The sequence below is a fragment of the Malaya genurostris genome, chromosome 2, assembly GCF_030247185.1.
Source record: "Malaya genurostris strain Urasoe2022 chromosome 2, Malgen_1.1, whole genome shotgun sequence".
NCBI classification, from domain to species: domain Eukaryota; kingdom Metazoa; phylum Arthropoda; class Insecta; order Diptera; family Culicidae; genus Malaya; species Malaya genurostris.
Window position 1 is genome coordinate 233,673,425 of NC_080571.1, and position 21,611 is coordinate 233,695,035.

The window sequence follows — 21,611 nt, forward strand, 5'->3', positions numbered from 1 at the left end:
ATCCGAAATGAGATAATCGACGTCAATAATCGTTTAAAATTCTAGTAGTGAAAAGGGGGAAAGTTTTACAATTCACACAATAGATCAACTGTCAGTTCGAATTGGAAAGTATGAAGAAATCGTGTCAGTTTTATTCATATTCACGGCATTCAGTTATCTCTCTGACATTATACACCCGTACTTCCTACTGACATTATACACCCGTACTCTCCTATAAAAATAACATTAGTGTATTAGTGATGTAACCGACAAAACGCGGTGTGTGATGTGTAGTAGCTAGTTTCCGTTTATATTATGTAGTCTAATTATACCAATAGTATCAGGAATCAGAACAAATTAGCTCAAATGGCACGCTGCCCTGGTTTTTTGGTGATTTGTGCCTTGATATGGCTTCTCATCATTTTCCTGATGGGAAAGGAAGGATAAGAGGAACATGTAGAGGAATTGTGTAGTGTATGAGGTGGGAAAACAACACTAAACAAATAGAAACAAATCGTTCGGCACTCCCAAAAGGATGCTGAACGATCTGCAAATGCCAAAATGCACATTTAATAAAACCTCCAACCCCAGATGGATTTAGATATGATTTAAATGAGAAAGGCATCATTACACCCTGAGGTGAATTAAAACAGGTTTTTTACTGTCGAAATGTTATGTTATGACAGAAAATTTGTTGTGATTTTGACCGAATTGATTTGAAGGCAAAGAAATTAAGGAATTGTTGTATGACGATCAGTGCAAAACACAAGAAGAACTTGGTGCACTGTAGTGCTGTATTATTAGCTATATAATTGTATTTGAAAGTATTGGAATTTATCCAAAAGTTGGGTATCATAAGATGAAGTCGAGAATATCAAAAGTTACAAGTTTAAAATGCTAGTGCAGCCGCTAGAAACGATGTCGTTTTTGCACCGTGCTGTTACTTGTAACAAAGTGGTTTTTTTTTTTTGAAAATCCGGAAAACAATTGAGCACACACCAAGCTTTGCGATGTGGCCAAATTTACGCCAAAATAAAAATATGTTGATACTTTTCGAACTGATTACGAGTGTTCAAATAACTAAGGGACCATTGTATCAAACTAAACTAATTCGTTTGTAGTCAGCATCGAAAGACAAAGTATGAGATTAAACACGAGTCGAAAATATTTCACCACGATAACGCTTGGCCACAGGTAGCAGATTAAATCAAAAACTATTCAGATAATCGAAGATGGAAAACTAGGAATTCTATACTGTTTCGCACATGCTTCTGATTTTACTTTTTACAGTATTTATTGATTGTTGCTAAAATCAATTAATAACCACTATTTCAAAAAATAACGTTTTTGACATATTGCTCACGTTCAATAATAGAGTTATTTCATAACGTTATTGCGAAATTCCCGATGATGATTAAGATGACAGTGAAATTTGATAACAATTTCACAACACAACACATACTAAACTTCGATACCGTATTACTGTGCGATGTTACGTTACCATTTCGTAAAAGAACTAGGATAAGGCTTATGGATATTCAAAAAAAAATTATAACCACCAGCTGATAATTATTTTCGTTCCATAATACTCAATCGAGCAAAACAAAAGCCATACCATACCATGACGTTGTTTACCAAACGAGATCGTTTCAAGCACATCCTAGTTCACCTTGTCACTGAACGCCCTCACACATTCAATAATTGATCCAGCAGTAATATTTGATACAATTCAGTAAGGTAAATCCAACCAACACACCTATAGATGTGGTTTTTTAATTCTACACTACAAGCAAAGTTGTTTGTGCTTTCCAATGATAGTATGTGTGAATGTCTTCTTTTCCGTCTTTTTCATTTTGACGAACTCATCACTGCTGACGGTGGTTGTAGTTGTGATTATGAATATGAGGTCACTTTTTAGCATCAAACAATGAATCGAAACAATGAAGGAAAACGATCAGTGAAAGACTTGGTATTGTCTTCAATGAACAATAGAAACGGTTCTACTTACGTATAGTCTTGATTAAAATTTATAGAGAATCCACCAGTTTTTCCAAAACATTTCTGATTTGTATCACTCATTTAAGCGAACTTTGCGCGGACGCGAGGGTAAAGTTGAGAGGGTTACTCTTTTTTCTTTGCTACAGGACTTGTTTTTCACACTGTGGGATGAGTTTTCTTTTTATAGAGTTGAAATTTTTTCACGAATCGGTTGCAATTGGAAATAAACTTTGACCACACAAAAACGAATCACGTCACACTTGCTAACGGTTTTGTTTGTTCTTTGTTTCGCTTGTAGCTTTTCTTTTTCACAGTTGAAAAGAAAAACTTTGTCCTTTCTTACACTTTGTCAATGAGTCCAAAAGGAATGATCCTTGCAAATCACGGTTATTGCGAGCAACAGAAAAAACAAATCGATTAAAAATTGCACACTATTGGGTGATTTTCTAAGCGTAGAGCGCGAAGAAAAATCAGGTTAAAATTGCACAATTTAAGAAAATAACAAAGTTCTCTGCTGTGCTATGTTCGCTACCTAGTTGAGAGATATTCTTTGCTGGTTGAATAGGCTGGCTAAAAATATGCACAAAGGAGACGACAGAGGATCCTTTTCACACGAATTTTCCTTTCAGACTGAAGCTGAACACCAAGCTGAAGCTTCGAGTTTTGTTTGGCACTGGTTGTGTTTCACAGTGCTTTCAGCTGAGCTATATTTCCTGAACGACGGAGCGAGCAGCTGCTGTATAGCGAACAATATACGCCAGAGTGAGATGGATAATCCACTGCTATAACGCATTCTAGAAATGATATGCTTCACCACTACCAAGATATCGAGTGGTATGATGTAGTAGTAATTTAGCCTATTCTACAGTATTGTTTATGTTTGTTTTGACTCACCCGTTTTAAGAGCTAACTGATGAGCGCGAGTTGAGAGAATGTTATACTTGTTTCTTATGTGTTATAACATGGTTTTTTCTACCTTTTTATATCTCTCTCTGAATAGTTCTCTCGATGCATTTATGTTGGGAGAGATGGCGTGGGCGAATGCGCTTCTTCAAATCCCTTACAATAAACTGCGTAAGAGATCAGTGGCGTCCAAAAAATAAGTGTACGATTATTATTTGAATTCGACGTAAACAAAAAGGGCTTAAAAACAATTGACAGATTCTCTTTGTTTTTGTTCAGTAGTGATTTGCAACATTTTTATCGTTTATTAAATAGTACAAATAGATATCAGCAATAAATGTACACTCGGAGTAGACGAAAATCGATTTCAAAGTGATTACTACTACTTTTTTTAGTGTAAACTACGATTAAACATGGAAAATTTTCAGAAATGTGTGAAATTGGGTAAGGTTAGGTTTTTTCGGATCACTTTTTTTTAACATACGAGGTCTGTTCAAAAAGTACCCGGAATTCTCATTTTTCTAAAAAAATATTTATTTATTCGTCTACATCTATATGGTCCCCTTCAAAGTAATCCCCCCTAGATATAATACACTTATGCCAGCGTTTGTTCCAGTCTTCGAAACACCCCTGATAGTCACTTTTTGTAATGCTCTGTAGCACTCTCAGCGATTCTGCCTTTATCTATTCACGTGGACGATTGTGCTTTTGTTTCGACATCATAACCGTACACCCATGTTTCATCACCAGTTATGACCCTTTCAAGTAAATTTGGATCGTCGTTGACGTCGTTTAACAGCTCCTGAGCGATGGTAATGCGTTTGTTTTTTTGATCAAAATTCAGCAGTTTTGGAACGAATTTTGCTGCCACTCGTTTCATGCCCAAAACATTTGAAAAAATATGATGGCATGAGCCAACTGATATGCCAACTTCATCAGCAACTTCTCTAATAGTGATTCGGCGATCATCCATAATCATTTTTTCCACTTTTCCCACATTTTCATCGATTATTGACGTGCTGGGTCGACCGGAGCGTTCGTCGTCTTCAACGTCTTCGCGGCCATCTTGGAAACGCTTATACCACTCGTAAACACTTGTTTTTTTCATAGCAGACTCACCGTAGGCTCTCTGTAACATTTCGCACACTTGGTTACACTTTATTTCATTTTTCACGCAAAATTTAATACAAATTCTTTGACTCTTCAATTCTTCCATTGTTTAAACTAACAAAAATCGCCGAGCTCAAAAAACACGTCTACACCAGCCGCTACAAGACAGAATGTAAACAATGAATACAGCTGAAAATTTCACCATACATTAGGGACATATGTACCAACACAATAAAAAAAATTTTGACCACCGGACTCTCCAGACGCGCGCAATTAAAAAATTCCGGGAACTTTTTGAACAGACCTCGTATACCAATGTAATGTTGATTTCTTAAGTACTAGAATGTATAGCGATCGAGTATTATTTATTTCGATTACTTTATTTGTTTTTTCCAGGCATTTGAAAAATGGTATAAAACCAAGTTTAATGCTGTATTCTGAATAAACAGTAGATTTCGCACAATGAACTTAGATCAACTTTTCCACCTCAGAGTAAAAACCTTTTCTTCAACTTCTACTGTGATCTTTCAAATGAATTTGCCCGTTTTCATAAGAAATTGTTGAAAAGGTGGAGAAATTAAAAATTTTCCTACCGATTTGACAGCTCTTGCTGAAAATATCATCTCTAAACAAGCAACACCTCTACATTTCAATTTTTGCGACAATATGCCAATTGTTCGTTACAAATCTGATACTGTTACAATTTTGGAAATATTTTCTTTAATTCTAAATAAATTCTCAGTAAACGTGAAAATTAAGGAGTTATTAACAGAAGAGAAAGTAAACAAAGAGAAAGGAGTTATTAACAGAAGAGAAAGTAAACAAAGAGAATCTCTCATCCGTTTAAGTGACCTTATGAAATGTTCACGTCGAATTCAGTAAATTGCGACCACTGGAAATTTTGTTCTTTTGTTTAGTACTTATTAGGAGATGCTTGCAAATTCCAGGGAAAAATAGAGAGTATTAACCTTCTAAATTTCTTCGCATCACATCACTTTTTTCAGACCCAGTAGAACCCTGATCTTTGGTATATTTTATATTAGCACACACACATAAACACACACACACATTTCCAAAACTTACCCATCAAAAGTTAAACCGATTATCGGATTTTCTTGAAATGTTCCAAAAATTGATAAATGGTCATTAGTTGTAGATCACAAAACTTTTGTTTTATTTAATTTCGACTTCGTTTCGAAATGCTCGCACCATTCTTCTCGCTCCACCCATAAATTTTTGTTTTTGTATTTGACGGAAGCAGACCCTGTCAGCTTTGAGCGAAATCAATCTTCAGTTCAGCATCGCCATCGCACGGCATCACATTCAACATATCTTGTCAACTGTATGAGTGCGCAATGCTACTATTTTGGCGCGCACGAATTTGACATTTCTTTCTCACACGATGCGAGATTCGATGCGAACTCGCTTGAGGGTGCCATGCTCGCAAAAAAGGGTGTTGCCAATGATTTGTTCGGGAAATGTGAGAGCTGGATATCTTGTTAATAAGTCTTTGACGGAAGTCATTTCGGGCGTAAATTTCGTCATTCATGATACATCAAGATTTGATGAGTAACTTCGTGTAAAGTTTCCGGGTGCGTGTTTTCATTGACTGATACTTCGTATTTTCTGCGAAAAAGAAAGTTTCAATTTGTTTATTGGAGCGACGATGTTATCATTGTAGTCTTGGTATAACACACTTTTTGTGAAATTTGATCATTATATTTCTGCTGACTTCGCAGACGATTCTTAACCTAAAGAACCATTGCATGGCTAGAGCTATGATCCTATTATAACTAAGAATCCTTCAAGGTCGGTGCTCGAACACAACTAACGTTTAGAGACTATTCTCATCGCATTCTGGTCGCATCAAGAGATTTCCATCGCATAACATCGCGCAACATATAATCACTAAAGCATTTCGTATGTAGTTTTTGATGTCGTATTGCTAGAAAATTATCTACATCATCATCGAGAAGCGAATAGCTGTCATCAGTAATGTAAGGACACCGAAACAGATAATAACATTGACCATGCATAGCAGCAGCAGAATAGTAAGTACTATTCGGGTACTTTCGGAACTGGAAACTGTGAACCGATATAACCAATATAAGTAAGATAAGCCACTAACTGGAAAGTTCTGCAATGTGCAATAGTACCACAGACTAACAGACATGACAGTATGTGTAAATTCTTATAAAAATAATTTTTCGTGATGCACTAGTTCCACCTATATTGTACTGCGCGAACTATTTACTATCTGTACACCCCTTGTGATATGTATAAGTTTTTTTACTAGTTGGTTTCCCCTCGTTTGTCAACACCGATCAGCTGCTTGCAGGGATGCCTGATTTCATCAAAATATTTGAAAATGAATCGTCACAATAAATTTTTTGATTACGTTGATAATATATTTAACTTTTTCGCGATGTTGGAAGGTAACCATTTATTTGACTCAACGTTGTTCATCTAGACTATTTTTTATTGTGTTGGAAGTTTCACCCGAAATTAAGTGGCGGCAGACCAGAAGCAAGTAAATATTGGTTCGATTTTGTATTGCGTTGGAGGATGAGAAGTAGGCACAATTATGTATATAGTTTTGGCAATATGTATTAAATCTGTACCCTGCATGAAATTCACATGGAGGTATACAACTCAATACATTACAGGTAATTCTGTATGAATGGCAACTCTGTTGGTAAATGAAAAAAATAAACACAGTCTAGATGACAGACAGGATGTTTTTGATAGGGTAACGTGGCGCCATCATGACATATGTGAGTACTGTCCCAAATAAAGGAATATTCAAAATGACCGTTAAAATGATTGAAGAATCTAATTTGAGTGTCCTGTCTGTTAGTCTGTGATAGTACTGCCAGTTTGAAGAAATTTGCTTTTTGAATCGTCAAATATAAAACACGCTCATGAAACCGCAGTCAGTCAAACCGCACAAATAGCAGCAGTCGCAGACAGCACTTCGCCGAGACTGACATTTTCTCTCGTGAATGTCGCCGTGTGCTCTCATCGGTAGCTGTTCTATTCTCTACAATGTGAGAATAGCTAGCCACAATAAACAATAGCTCCTTCCAAATTCAACAGTTGTCGAGAGACAGTCGCCAACAAGGCTCTACTTGCAAATTCTTTTTACTTCGATTATCATGAGGTGTATTGGCACATCCACATGAAAGTCTTGCTTCCCATTGCAGACGGTTTTTTCTGTATCGTTTTCGTGTTTTGTTTCTCTGCAATACCGTTGGAAGGAAACGGTTCAGTGAGAACTGCAGAGTAAATAATTGATTTGACTTCCAGAATTTGGATGATGGGTTTGATTTGGCAGTTCGGGTGATTTTGTTTTATTTCCAGCTGGTTGATTACCTCTAATGCACTTTTTCATTAAAACAATTTAACGCCGTTCAGCATAAACTAGAATTGTAGAAGTAACAGGAGTGCAATCTCTGCGGTAAGATTTTTTTGTCTTTGCGTCATACCAGAAAAACAAATGCTGCGCTCCTGCTACTTTGTGTATGAAACTGAAGTAAATAGTTGTAATATTTTTGAATTATCTGCATGAACAAGCTTTGTGATTGAATTTCTACCATACCAATTTTTAAAGCAGATAGAAATATCATAATAATATATTTACGCATGCGAATTACTTAACGCTGCGCAAAACCAAAATTGAACTGGTGATGGAAACACCGTCGCTCGCATTTAATTTATTGCCACAAAGCGGTCACATTCTCGAAAACCGTAACCGAAAATGAATACAGCAGCTACCTATCCAGCATGAACGTACACTACCACAAAACAAACGCTGTGGCTTTGACGAGTATGACAGCGTGCGATAAAATTAACTGCTCTCAATATTGCTGTCGTGTGTCGTGGCTCTCATGATTTCGCCAAGCTCTCGTATCATTGCGCGTTGGCTACTGTTGAATGTAGCAGCTGCGCGCTTCGTTGGCAGTGACTGTCTTATGCTTGGCGACAGTTTAAAAAAATGTCAAATTTTCGCACCCTTGTTGCTGTGTCTTCAACTTGTTCCATTAATTTGTTTGTTATAAGTTACTGTCCATGTAATAATGTGTGATACTTGGGATTGCTAGTGCAAAAAAGAGAAGAGATACCAAAAGCAAGTAGCACGACGGATGCTCGATGCTCTAGGGGGTACAGCGGGGTTTGATTCCCTACTCCAAGCATAGGGTCAGAGTTCTTCTAGCTCGAAGAGACGAATGAGCTTAGGTTAAAATTTAAACAATCGAAAAAGATTCCCACTGTCTTTAGCACGCTATCGGGGTGACGTCGATCTGATTATGCCTTGTTTTCGTATTTTCTTCTTTTGTGCTAGCGATACACAAGTCAATCTTGTTAAAAAAAAAGGTTGATGCAAATAATGCAGAATTATCCGATAACAGCCCGATCGTAGCGCTACGATACCGCCCGACAAAATTTACTGGGTTTCTAACACTTACTATCCAAAGCTGGCATCGAAGCAACAACCGAATTATTTCACTGGATGCAGAACAGTGAAACGTTTCACATCTGATTTTGACAGTTCGTTTTGGTCGCTTTTTTCATAATACTGTTGAAAGAAGTATAAAGCAAAACACACAACTCGAAAGATTTGATTTGATTGCGGCAGTTTGATATTTGGACTGTGTCGAGACTGGTGTGGATAGTTGTGTTGAAAGTGACGTTCGTTCTAACTGTGGATAGTAGCGCATACATTGCAGCCGACTTATTGACTGATTTATATAGCTGCACCAAGAAAGCAACGATCGTTCCTTGAACGATGAGTGCAAATAACACTGATGACGAGGAACCTAAGATGTCGAGATTGTTGAAATTAGCGCAGAAGTTTAATTGTTTCTATCTGAATGGTAAGTACCATTTTAAGTGGTTTTTCATATACTTCGCCGCCAGTCCGACAGAGTAATGGCTCGAATAAAATCGATAGCGACACAGCATTGTGATATGGACTGAAACTTTCAGGTCAACAACATTAGATGACGAAATTTCTATCATGTGTATGATTCGAGTATTATTCGAAGAATGTTTCATGAAAGCTGTTCATGCTTCTGCGATTCAGTACAGTACTTTTACGACGGCTGATATTTTGAAGGTGACCATTTTGTCGGAAAAGAAGTTGAATGGTTGAGAGAAATTTTTATGTGATATTCAGAAGATATTTAAATATTAATATATTAAAACGAAAAAAATAATATTTCGGAAAAAGTGCAATTATTTACATTTTTTCCACAGCGTAACCTTGAACCTTCCCCGTGCAGCACCACCAAGTTGTTGCTCCGCAAATTTCAAGTTAATTATTTTTAGCGACAGTTTATACAGATATACACTTTCAAAAACTACACACGGTAAATTAATCCCTATTAGTTTGTTGGATCGTATATTTTTAAGCATTAAGAAGGAACACTTAAATCTTGAATTGAGACAGAAAACCCGAACATACGTTTGCAATAATAACCGATATCAAATCGTCGAATATTAACAATCTTGCTCTTATCTCGGAATATTATCGGTTTATTGAACGTACAAAGTCCTATGAGCGCACAGGTAGTTTATTTGATTTTCGTCATCTTTATAATCAACCTTGGCACTAAAAACAAGAAACAAATTTGCCGAAAATACTGCTCAAATAACATAGATTGTTTTTTTTTGTGTGTCAATAATGTTATGGTAAATGGTAAACGAGCGAGGTTTTCTTTATTTGCTTTTCCTAAAATAATAACTGTACGTCACTGCTTTAGTTTGAAACAGAAAGCGAAAAATATTTACATGCAGCATACTATTGCATGACGGCAATTATTTTCCCATACTGGGTTGACATTGACAAATTATATATGCTCATGCTGTAAATGAACAACATTTCTTTTCTCGTTAGGATGGAATATTGGGAACCACATATAAAAATAAGATCATATAGTTATCATCAGCATCTCGTAATATTTGGTTGCCTTTTGCTTTTCAAAGTCGAGCTGCATCGCACATTTGACACACACACACACACACACACACACACACACACACAAATCATGTTTTATAAGCGTTCAAATAAAATTGTATCGTTAGTTTATACGATTTTATCAATTGGTTTATTTCAATGTTATCAAAATAAGATTAGGTTTCTGAAAAATAATGGAGTGCAGCAACGAAAACACAAAAACCAAATATAACTGATAATTTTTGTCTATATCAATCATGAAAAACACGTGTAACACGTGTATGTCCTTTGACAAATTGAACAGTCATCGAATTCGCGTGATCTCGGTATATTTTTGTTATCAATTATTTCTTTCCTCTGCTTGATACTCATCATTTCAGGTCTCGTCAAGGGCCATTGCCGTCCATTTGTTGTGAACGGGCAACAGGTTGGTCTTATCAGTCAAAATGTGTTGGAGCACTTACTGAAATATCCGGAAGTGTTCTGCGTCAGAAACACTGAACCAGGAAAACAGGTACGTTTAGGAAACAGCTTTATATTTTTTATGCGATATTGAACTTTTAAATGAGCCGAGTTGAACTTTCAACTTTTCTCCCTGCAATAATTGAAATCTATTTTTATACGTTTTTTTTTTAATTTTATATGTCAAATATCAAATGATCTTGAAGGTTAGATATATAGAATATAGAATATCAAATATAGAATGATCTTAAGGGTTAGATGGAAATAAGATCATTTGCTTAGAGTTTTCGCGTCGCTATAACAGTAGTATTGAGCAATTTTTAGAACTCTATTTTCCGCGGTATTGCTACTTAGAGCCAAAGTAAATATATTGTATCTGTTTTTTTTTAAAGATATTGTATTCAGGCCTATTTGCGTACAAGCTTTACATGGCGGATTTAGCTGGGTTTTCAGGGAAATTTTTTTTTGTATTGGATCTCGTTGTCACCCTTTTTCTAGGGGGAGAGTTGGTTGATGGTTGGTTAGAGGGTAAGTTGTTAACTACAGCTGGTGTACTTTGTTCTATAGGAGATACGTTGGATGGTTTTGTTGAAGGGGATGCTTCACTGTTGTTGGTGACTGTCACAGGTGTACTGGGGTTGGTGTGAAGGAAGCAACGTTGTCATTTGGTGTAGCTGTCTCCTTGTCCAGTTTATCACATGGCTTACTGTAGTGAACAGCTTTTTGGCAATATTGACAAGTGGCCATCTGATTGTCATAGGTAACAAGTGATTTTCACGGGATTCTTGTATACTGACCGAAAATCACATAAGAAGGTATAGGCCTCATCAAACGCATGCGTAACAAACGTACGCCATTTAGAATACCGGGGAAAAAATTCTTCCACTTTACTTTTTCGATAGAGAGAATCTCTCCGTATTGGGACATAGTTTTGCGAATATAAGGATCGATGACGCTTGAGGGAAGATCATGCACACGCACTTCTATAGCACTCTCTTCCATATATACTGGAATGTTTTACTTGATATTTTCATGCTCCACATAGTGCACATTATTATTGTCTTTAGCGAATTGAATTGCATCCAACTTTTTGTAGAACTGGATGTAAACAACATTATTGGTCTTATTGCATTTGCTCCTTAAGCAAAACTTCAAGTTCTCGTATCGAAGGTTGAATTTTGCACTGTCTAAAGTCAACAACAATTGTATTCTTCCGTGTCGGCGGTAGCTTTTATTCGTTTGGTTAACTCATTTCGAGGTCGTTCTATTGTTCACTACACAATACTGTAGTTGGTTTCTTCTGTCCCGAACGTAAGCTGTTTTGTTTTATCGACTGACTTAGATGAGACGTGAAAGCGAACTGATTGTATCTGTTTTTATCACAATTCGTTGATAGAAAGTCGAGTAATGGGCAAAATAATATGGCGACTCTATTAATGTGATGACTATTGGAACAATAGCCCCACTTGGTTTATTTTAATTTTTTTGCATCCGCATAGTAGAGTATGAAAGATGCTTGAAGGATGTAACGGATGTCTGAAAAAGTACCAAGCATTCTACAACGCAATCTAAGAGATAACTACAGGGTTACGCAATGAAACCTGACACATTTCGTTCTCCGGTTACATAGGATCCAAACAAGGGAGGAAGAAACAGAACATGGCATCAGAAAGTAGAAGAATGAAATTTTATTTTCGTCTAGTAGTTTTTCATCATGGAATACCGGAGTGTCGCTCACCGCATTTTTGAAGTACGTTACATCGTACGTTCGTGAGTAAAAAATTTTAAATTAACGCAGAAAAAGACGGAGCCTTCGCGTAATACTGTGAAGCTGTGGGTGAAATTTTTTGTAAAACCAGGTTCTGTGATCAAAATAGAACCTCCGGGCCACATCAGGGCTGTTGAAATGTTGTGAAGAGTCTCGCGCGTTAGGGTAAGAAACATGCTCTTCAAATTTCTCGAATTTTCATCGAATGATTAGGAAGATTCATCGTTTCATCACCCAGCAGTTGAAACCGGCGGATTGTGAAGCTCTTTATTGTTCACGAACAAGATGCTCGAAATGCTAGGCCGTGGTAAGATTTCTCTATGCGACATAATGATGAGCGACGAAGCCCGCTTTCCCTTGGCGGCGCGGTAAATAAGCAAAATTGTCGTTACTAGGCCGATACGAAACAATTACAGGTTCTTCAACTTCAAATGTTAAACTCACGAATAGTTGTTAGGCACGACTGATTCTTCAAAAAAGAGTTTTAATAAAAACGCGGTGAACGATACTCCTGTGCTCCATGATGGAAATCTACTAGACGAAACTAAACCTTCATTCTTTAACTTTCTGGTGCCGTTTATGAGGGCACAGCGATTCACCCAAGACCGACGAGAACATGAGCCCAAATTGTAACTCCGTATCCAAAAATATTGCGTACTAGTACAATGTAATGTTTCTTTAGACAATAAACATCGTAAAAACTTGCGCAAAAGCCAGGCAGAGCTCGCGATCAAGTATAATGCTCACGTTTTCAACAGACAGAACTTTTTCAACTGGAAGTGTTATGCCATGTCCATTTATAGAGCACAACAATCCACATTACTTGTGATGATGCGATAGATTTTGAGAGGTGGAACTCCGAGTCGAGGAGAACGGAAAACAACTTCTGAATTTGTAAGTTATATTACGTGATGACCATATAAACTAACTTTGGCTATACTGGTTTCGGTTTCTGGTTCCGAAACGAGTGGTCGAAAATTCCAAAACGAAGCTCTCATCGATTTCTAAGAGATGGTTTAAGGTTCGGGAACAGATAATAGTTCGAGGGAGCCAAATCAGGTGAACAAGGTGGACGTGCAAATAATTGGAATCGTACACCGTTTATTTTAACCATGGCAGCGATGCTCATATGCTTCAGATAGGGCCATTTCACAGCGATTTCGTTCCTCAATCGCTTCAATGTTGCACATTAATACTCGCAGTTCTGTTTTGAAGTAATTCTCCAAAAGTATACCATGACAATGCCAGAAAACCGACATCAAGATCCTTCCGACAAATTGAGCCTCCTTTGAGGCACTCATGCCGTTTCGAAGGGCTCGTTTTAACTAGGTACACCGGAAAATGTGAGTGAAGTGACAAAAATTATAATGAAAGATCGTAAAGTGAAGCTCCGTGAGATTGCTGAGATGACACAGATATCATATGGAAGTGTATTTACTATCCTTCATGAAAAAGGTTTTTTCCAAGTGGGTACCGCGATTGCTTTCGATGGAACAAAATGCACCCTGCCACAAGTCGATGAAAACAATGGCGAAATTGAACGAATTGGGCTTTGATCCGCTTCCCCACCCCCATACTCGCCAGATTTAGCCCCTAGTGACTACTGGCTCTTTGCTGATCTTAAAAAATGCTCCAGGGAAAAAGGCTCAAATGAGGAGGTCATCGCTGAAACTGAAGCTTATTTTGAAGCGAAAGATAATTTTTTTTTATAAACATGGTATTGAAAAATTGGAAAAACGTTGGAACCATTGTATCACCCTAAAAGGTGATTGTGTTGATGAATAAAAAAAAATTGCATAAAAAATGTTGTTTCCATTGTTAGTCTCGGGACTTATTGATCCATGTGTTATATGTGCGAAAGAGAAGAGCTCTCGTTGAAGTTGTCAGTGCGAGGGGAGAATTTTCGCTTGCTCTTCGTCACACAGAAGAGATGGACATCGCTGTTTGTTTGTTTGTATCGTTGTACCAATTGCAAATAATTGGGATATATAGCCTCTCGTTGTGGCAACAGACCTCGTTGTGCTAACTGTGGAGGGGCTCATGAAGAAGTCTATTACGGAAAAAAATTGGAAAAAGTCTCTACTGTAGAAAGGGCCTACATGACGTATGCGAGGGGAAAAATTGAAACAATCTCTCCAAACATGCTCTTTCGCAGAGATACTTAAGAATACTAAGCCAGGTGTGCGAGTGCTACGTATGCGACTGCATAAGGCAATTCCATCTTATGTAATTTGAGGTCAGGGCGGAAGGCATCCTTGTAAATCGCTGTTTACCAATGAGAATCAGCTGATTACGTTTCATTTTTGTGAACAACCTGCACGCTAGGTAAACCCTGCATTGAAAATGCGCAAAAGGACATCTTCAATCAAAGACAAGAACAACCGTTCAGTAACGGTAACTAGTGAACCCAGCACTTATGCTTCAAAAACGCTTTCAGCATCAAACCAGCAGGCAACTGCACCCAATGTACAACAAGGCGCATCTACAGGAACCAGTAACGAGCTCAAGACTGCGAAGGAGAACGAAAAGAAAACGGAAACCAGCCACGGACAAAGTGCTGCTCAATCCTCGCTAGATGTAATTGGAAGCTCCTCTTCCCCAAGGCAAAGGCGACAACGAGATCTAATAGTAAAAAAGTATTTGTATCTAACAAAAATGTGGCTCAGTCGGTCACGTAAAGCTTGCACCTTCTCCGATTTGGATGAACTTTGCACATGGCTTCAGTATGGCAAACCATAAGTTTTGAACCGATGAAGAGGTCAATCCGACTTACGACTGATTTTTAAAAAGGGTATATGTATTTTTGCATTTCACAAAAATTGCCTTTTTCAAATCGTTGTAACTCGGAAACAGTTAATTGTACAAAAATGACGTTCAGGAAGAAGTTATAGGGAATCGATTGGGCACTTTAAAAAAATATGCATTGAAAAATAATTACAATATAATCCGAAAAAGTTAAATAAAAAATATCAGTTTTTAATTCTTTTTGGATAATTTTTATTTTGAAGCTGTTATTAAAACCTACAGATTGGTGGCTATCCCATCCGTGCCTTTTGAAAAATGAAGAAGTTACAACTAAAACAATTTACAGATATATTCGAAATTTCAAGTTCTCTTTGAAAAATAATCATTTAAACAGTAGAACTAACGTAACTACGTCAAAACGAATAAACACATGTAGAATCAAAGAGGTGTGCCAGATGGCTACCTACTGTTTACAACCAACGTACGTACCGGCGAATTGCTTACCTAAATTCTACCTGTTTCACATATAAATAGCTATGCATCGTAGAACAGATATCAGTTTATAACAAATCTCTTTCGAAACAGTTACAATACTACAATATAGTTTTCTCAAAGTGTTATAAACCTTTTCCTGGTTTTGTGCGTTCCGGAAAACTTTTCCAATTAACAAAAACCATAATTGGAAAATTAGAAGCTCAAAAGTGCAAGGTTAAATTGAATACCACGTTAATCATTTGTGATCGTTGTCGTAGGCGGGCTTATAAGGAAAGTCATACGTCGGAAACAGAAGGGCAGTCAACAACGGAACCACAACCATCCACATATCAATACGATTTAGAGGAAGTACCTTCAGCAGCTTCAATCAACTCAGCATCTTCTGAAGCATCAGTCGCGGCGGAGTATTCAAGAGCACACAACTCTTCAACAAGGGCATCGCAGGAATCAACGTGTCTCTGATATCAACGAAGAAAACCTGGAATGTTAATTATCCTCGAGAAAAAATTTGGATATTTCAAGAGGTATAAAAAGCAAATATTCGGATTCCCGGCGGATGAAGAAGATCCAGAATTACTCAAAGCAGCAGAGTTGGATGAAGTGATTACTATAATGATAGAGCAGTTTGCTGAGTCTGATTGCACTAGGAATGAAAAAGTGCGTTTGTTTGTTGTCTTGCCAAACTCGTGGTCAAAGGACAAAATAGCCACCCAATTCAAGGCGAACAAATACATTGTGTCGGAGGCAAGAGAATCAACGGACGAAAAAAAGCCAAGAAACAAACCGGACGCAGCAGGAACGAAACTATAGAAAACGAGCGATGACGTCAGCAGAGTAATGCCGGGATCAAGAGATCAAATTTTTTTTCAGTGTATATTGTTTTAGAGTGCCCAATTGATTCCCTACAACTTTTTCCTGGACGTCATTTTTGTACGATTAACGGTTTCCGAATTACGAGAAGAACTTGATCATTTGCATGCACCCGTAAACTGTTTTAGTTGTAACTTCTTCATTTTTCAAAAGGAACGGATGGGATAGCCATCAATCTGTAGGTTTTAATAACAGCTTTAAAATAAAAATTATCAAAAAAAATTAAAACTATTTTGTAATTATTGAGAAAAAAATCAAAACTTGTTCAGTGTATACTTTTTTTAGAGTGCCCAATCGATTCCCTAAAACTTCTTCCTGAACGTCATTTTTGTACAATTAACGGTTTCCGAGTTACAACGATTTGAAAAAGGCAATTTTTGTGAAATGCAAAAATACATACATGCAAAATCAGTCGTGAGTCGGATTGACCTCTCCATAGGTTCAAAACTTATGGTTTACCATACTGAAGCTATGTGCAAAGTTTCATCCAAATCGGAGAAGGTCGATTCTGATTTTGTCACTTTTTCGTCTACTCATTTTTGGAATTGCTTGCCTGAATTAAAATTTTATAAAAAAAAACTTTTTTCGTCAAGGAACTCTTTGTGGGTGTCGTCTAAGCTTACCATCGGGAAATAGAAGAGTAGTTCGCACTTGTCAGGATGGTTAGTTCGCCAGTGAGCCTGAAGTCACCTTTCAACCGGAATCGCCGTCGATTTGCTGACGGATATCGGAATCATCGATTTCGAAGTAACTTCCTTTCTCAGAAAACTATTCGTCATTGTAGTTTAGATTCATCTTCAGGGACATTTTCTTCGTCGGGGAACTCTTCGTCAGACAGTCTAGATTCGTCGAATATACTAGACGAGTAGATCCGTAACATAGCACTGGTTTCTAACCGGATGTCGGAAGCGCTGATTTGAGGAGAATCTTCTTCACTGGGGACCTATCATTTGGTATAGACTAGATCCATAGGGAGAAACTTGACATCGCTGTGTAGCACCACTTTTGAATCGTCGGGACGTTGGCAAACCGTATGGTATGCTGAATCGCCGGAACGACCGCAACATCCAATAGATGAACTAAAGTAAATATTCAGATAGAGACTGAGGCCTCGAAGTGCATGAGCACAGACCGTTCCCCAAATAATCGCAATAAGTGATGTTTGCGAGGTTTTGAAAAATTTTCCACCCTTACACGCAGACGAACTGACTTGGATGGTATTCGAGATGATCGGGTTCGGGTAAAAACAATTAGTTGGATTTCGGGTTCGGTGCGGTTTTTTTCGGGTACGGGTCGGGTTTGCAAGAAAAATTAATCTCGGGTTCGGGTTGGATATGAGTAAAAGATTTTTATTGTCGATCGGGTACGGGTTGGGTTTAATATTCGAATTTCTTTATTTTCACCACTCGAATTTTGTAGTGATTACATAATCTGTCTATATGAGAAAGCCAAAATACTTTCACTTCAAAAGTATACAACATTATTGTACTTTGGTTTAAATAAAGTTTTTGAAAACTTGAGTAATCCAAGAGTCCAAGAAATATTAGCTGTTGTATTTTCATATATCAGAAATACCTACATAGAAATATTTCAAAATATTCCTTTCTTTCTCCCAAACAGAAAATCGTCGAGCTTAATCCGGCCTTTCGAGACTACACCGAGCGTTCGGAGCAGGTGGATAGGGTGTTGCAGCAATTCCGTACCGATGGTTTGTTTGTTGCTTTGAAAGGATGGCGCAATGAATGCTACGATGTTAAAAGCACAACGGAGTCGCTTCTCAAAATGGACCGTTCGGCGACGTGTCTTTTCGGTGTACGCAACTATGGCGTCGAAATCAACGGGTACGTGCGACATCCGACCAAGGGTCTGTGTATTTGGCTTCAGCAACGGTCGGATACTAAGCAGACATGGCCTGGCAAATGGGATAACATGGTCAGTGGTGGACTCTCCGTGGGCTTCGGTATCTACGAAACTGCCGTTAAGGAAGCGGCCGAAGAGGCATCGATTCCGGCACATTTGATAAAGAACCTCGTGTCGGCCGGTTGTGTTTCATTCTTCTTCGAGAGCGAACGGGGAATCTTCCCTAACACGGAGTTTGTGTTCGATTTGGAGCTGCCAGAAGACTTTGAACCTGACAATAGCGACGGGGAGGTGCAGAACTTCCAGCTACTGCCGGTGAAAGAATGTCTAGAACGAGTTTTTGCACCGGACTTCAAAACCACGAGTTGTCCAGTCGTGATTGATTTCATGATCCGACATGGCATAATTACTCCAGAAAATGGTATTATAATAAAACCAAAATCCAGCAATTCAATCTTTCATAATTTGTTCATTTCAGAAATCAACTTTACTCAAATCGTCGAGCTTTTGCATGTACCATTACAGTCACTGTACACCTACAGAACAACGAAGGTTAAAAATCCTAATAACGGTAATGGTGTTCAAAATGGGCGAGTTTAGCTTAAATGTCATTATAACGCGCAACATGATAACGGCATTCAATCGACTATAACAAAATACGAAGCTACATAGCTATGCATTCTCAAATTTAAACAAGTTTTTTATCAATCAAAAACAATTGCAGATAGGCTATTTAACTTAAATTTCAATTGTGCTACGTAGGTGTTCACGTTTTCTAACTCTAATCAATATTCTCTAAAACTATCATACCGCAAAACAGCAAAAAGTTATATGCGTTTGCTATTGCAATCTATATAATCAAATTCAGTTTTCACTTGCAGATCTTCCATCTATAAGTGGATAAAATTCTATCTAGATAAAATGGCGGTAGATAATTTCCGATTTTACATGATTAGCAATATAATCCAAGATCGATCAATTGAATAACAATCTGATAATATGTAGCCAAGTTAAAGAAATGCTATGAATCATGCGAATTTTCGTTGTGGGATTTCGATCTTCCTTACTGTACTTTCTGTTCCATACATCAAAATACAGACTGCACCAAAAAAAAACGAAGATAACATTTTGTAACGTTAGATAAATGCGCCGGAGGCAATTTCTATAGTTTATATCTTAATAACTATCCAGCTGGCTAAGATTAGCAGAGATAATCATATTTATTTATTTATTCGATAATGAAATGAAACCATACCATAGAATCACTCCATGTGTGTTAGTATGAAGATTTATTATTTTGGCATTTAAGTGTGCGTCACTCTATCTGTTAAATATGTTTTACCTGCATATTTCATAAATATAACATTTTCTCCAGAAGGAAATGCTGGCATCTTCTGTTCAGAATAAGGCTCGGATAAGTTGAATTTGTTGAATTCGATTTCACGGAAATACATTAGCTCTGTTCAAATGTTCGTGTTTTATTTCGTTGTTTTTCGTCTCATTTGTATTTACATAGACTTCGGATTATCTACAATAGATCGAGTGATTTGTTACGGATGATTTTGGGCCTCTGGGCAGTTGAACAGGACTATTGGCCAGAACACGCTCCAGGAAATTTTTTGGCTGACGAGTTCTGACGAAGTAATAAGTATGCTATTTAATGGACGTATGGATTTCATGTAGGTTATCGTACAAAAGATTTGTCTGGTCATAGCACGGGATGTCAACTCACATTTTTGCACTGATCGATTTGCCTAAAATTTGTATCTAGTTTGTATCTGAGAACAAACAACTGTTCGCAATCTCGTCCAATTGATTACGGAAAATACGGAATTTCAAATGCAGACCCTAAGTTCATCCGAACTCCCGGGTCACTTTTCAAATCATGCTCTCTTCCACTCTTTCTTGTTGGCTCCGTATTTCATTGTGCTGCTTTAATCCCATCCCATAAAGTAGGAAAAATCGTTTATCTTCAGAATGATTTCGATACTGATATTAACACTCCTAATATCAAGCCTCAAAAAGTTACGCAAAGCACCAAGTCTCAAAAAAAGTTGGAACGGTAACTTTGAGCTGTCATAGCTCAGCTGTTTTTCAACGGATCTCAATAAATTTTACACCCTCGAATTTTGTACAGTTCGTAGATTATTTTAAGTATATCATTATTGACAATCGATTAGGAAAAATCAATGAAAATGTGATTTTTCCCGTTCTAAGTTTTTTTTCACGCACAAAATATGCCCTATCTGCATTTATGCAGCACCAGCATTGTGAATAGAATTTTGAGAACTTCAACTTTCTCGCGTCATAACTTTGTTGTTAGTCAACCGATATTCGAAATTTGTTCACCATTGGAATGGTACTAGTTTCAGAAATAAAATGCACTAAAACATACGTAAAATAGAGTTCTCTACCTAAAGTTATAGAGAAAACTGTAAACAGAAGACCACAAAAAGATGGGATTTTTTACAATGGTCGTAAATATCTCTGAATTCAAAGCGATGACCTATATGTTTTTATACATTATTCGATTGCTAGTCAACCCAGCTACAATTTATGCTAAGCTGACGTTTTTGCACCATCAAAAACAATCTGAAAAAAAAACAGTGTACATGTAAATATTGACAAATATTACAAAAAAATTATTTTTAACACATAAATCAAAAATGAAAGCGATGACTTGTACATTTTTTGTTCTAAATTGTTAGAATCATTATCATAAAGATTGTTTTGATGAATAAAATTAAATATTCTCTCAAAACAACTAAAAAATTGGTAGAAATACATTCAGTTTCTATCAGCGGAAATATATTGCCTAAAAATTTCAAGCCAGTACAGTTACGTTATTGACTAATATGATTTATATTTTTTTGAAATCAATTCATTTACAATTTACTCAAAAATGAAGGCTTCGATTTTTTTTCGATTTTTGTGCTGTACTAAAGAATGAACAATAGATCCAAATAATTTTTATGTACATATAAAACAATCTCAATTGATATCTACTACAATTTTGAACTTGTCCAACATTTCCGTAAAATCTAAAAAATCGGTGCAGGATCGAAAATTTTAAAATTTCTGTTATGCCTTCAACGTTTTAGTATACACTCTAACTTCAATTTACGCGCAAAGTCGTGGGTGCGTAAATTAAATTTCGCGTAAATTGAGATTTTATTGTCTCAAAATATGTTTTCATACTTCTATCGTTTACACTCAATAGAAACTATAATTCTTAGAGACTCATAATTTGAATTTCACCAATACATTTTTAGTTTTTAGATAAAACGTAAATTCATAATTTTTGCGATGGCTTTGTACAATAAGAAAGTAGAACTTGAACTCGTGGTGTAATGATGCCTTTCTCATCATCAAATAGTATAACCTACAGAGTAAAGCAGTTCTCAGATCGATAAGACCATTTCTGAGAAAACGAAGCGAGTTCTACTATTGTAGGTACTTCCGAAA

At 37.0% G+C, this 21,611-nt stretch overlaps 2 protein-coding genes across 4 annotated transcripts in view; one reads left to right on the forward strand and one right to left on the reverse strand.

The window, feature by feature from the left end:
• LOC131428165 (WD repeat domain phosphoinositide-interacting protein 2-like) overlaps positions 1-2,644 on the reverse strand; it is a 47,617-nt gene extending 44,973 nt beyond the window's left edge. The window contains exons 1-2 of one of the 3 annotated variants that reach the window (XM_058591875.1): positions 2,510-2,644; positions 1,988-2,350 (exon numbers count right to left, since the gene is read on the reverse strand). In XM_058591875.1, the coding sequence (XP_058447858.1) occupies positions 1,988-2,058 (71 nt within the window). In that variant the 5' untranslated portion in view covers positions 2,059-2,350; positions 2,510-2,644. Of the gene's footprint in view, positions 1-1,987 lie in introns of all 3 variants that reach the window. The other 2 variants (XM_058591873.1, XM_058591876.1) reach the window with 2 other exon arrangements.
• A 5,969-nt stretch (positions 2,645-8,613) lies between these two features.
• On the forward strand, positions 8,614-19,614 carry LOC131428166 (uncharacterized). Its single transcript, XM_058591877.1, has 4 exons — positions 8,614-8,864; positions 10,327-10,460; positions 17,907-18,567; positions 18,625-19,614. Exons 1-4 carry the CDS (start codon positions 8,777-8,779, stop codon positions 18,744-18,746), a joined length of 1,005 nt encoding a protein of 334 aa, XP_058447860.1. The 5' UTR covers positions 8,614-8,776; the 3' UTR covers positions 18,747-19,614.
• The last annotated feature ends 1,997 nt before the right edge of the window (positions 19,615-21,611 follow it).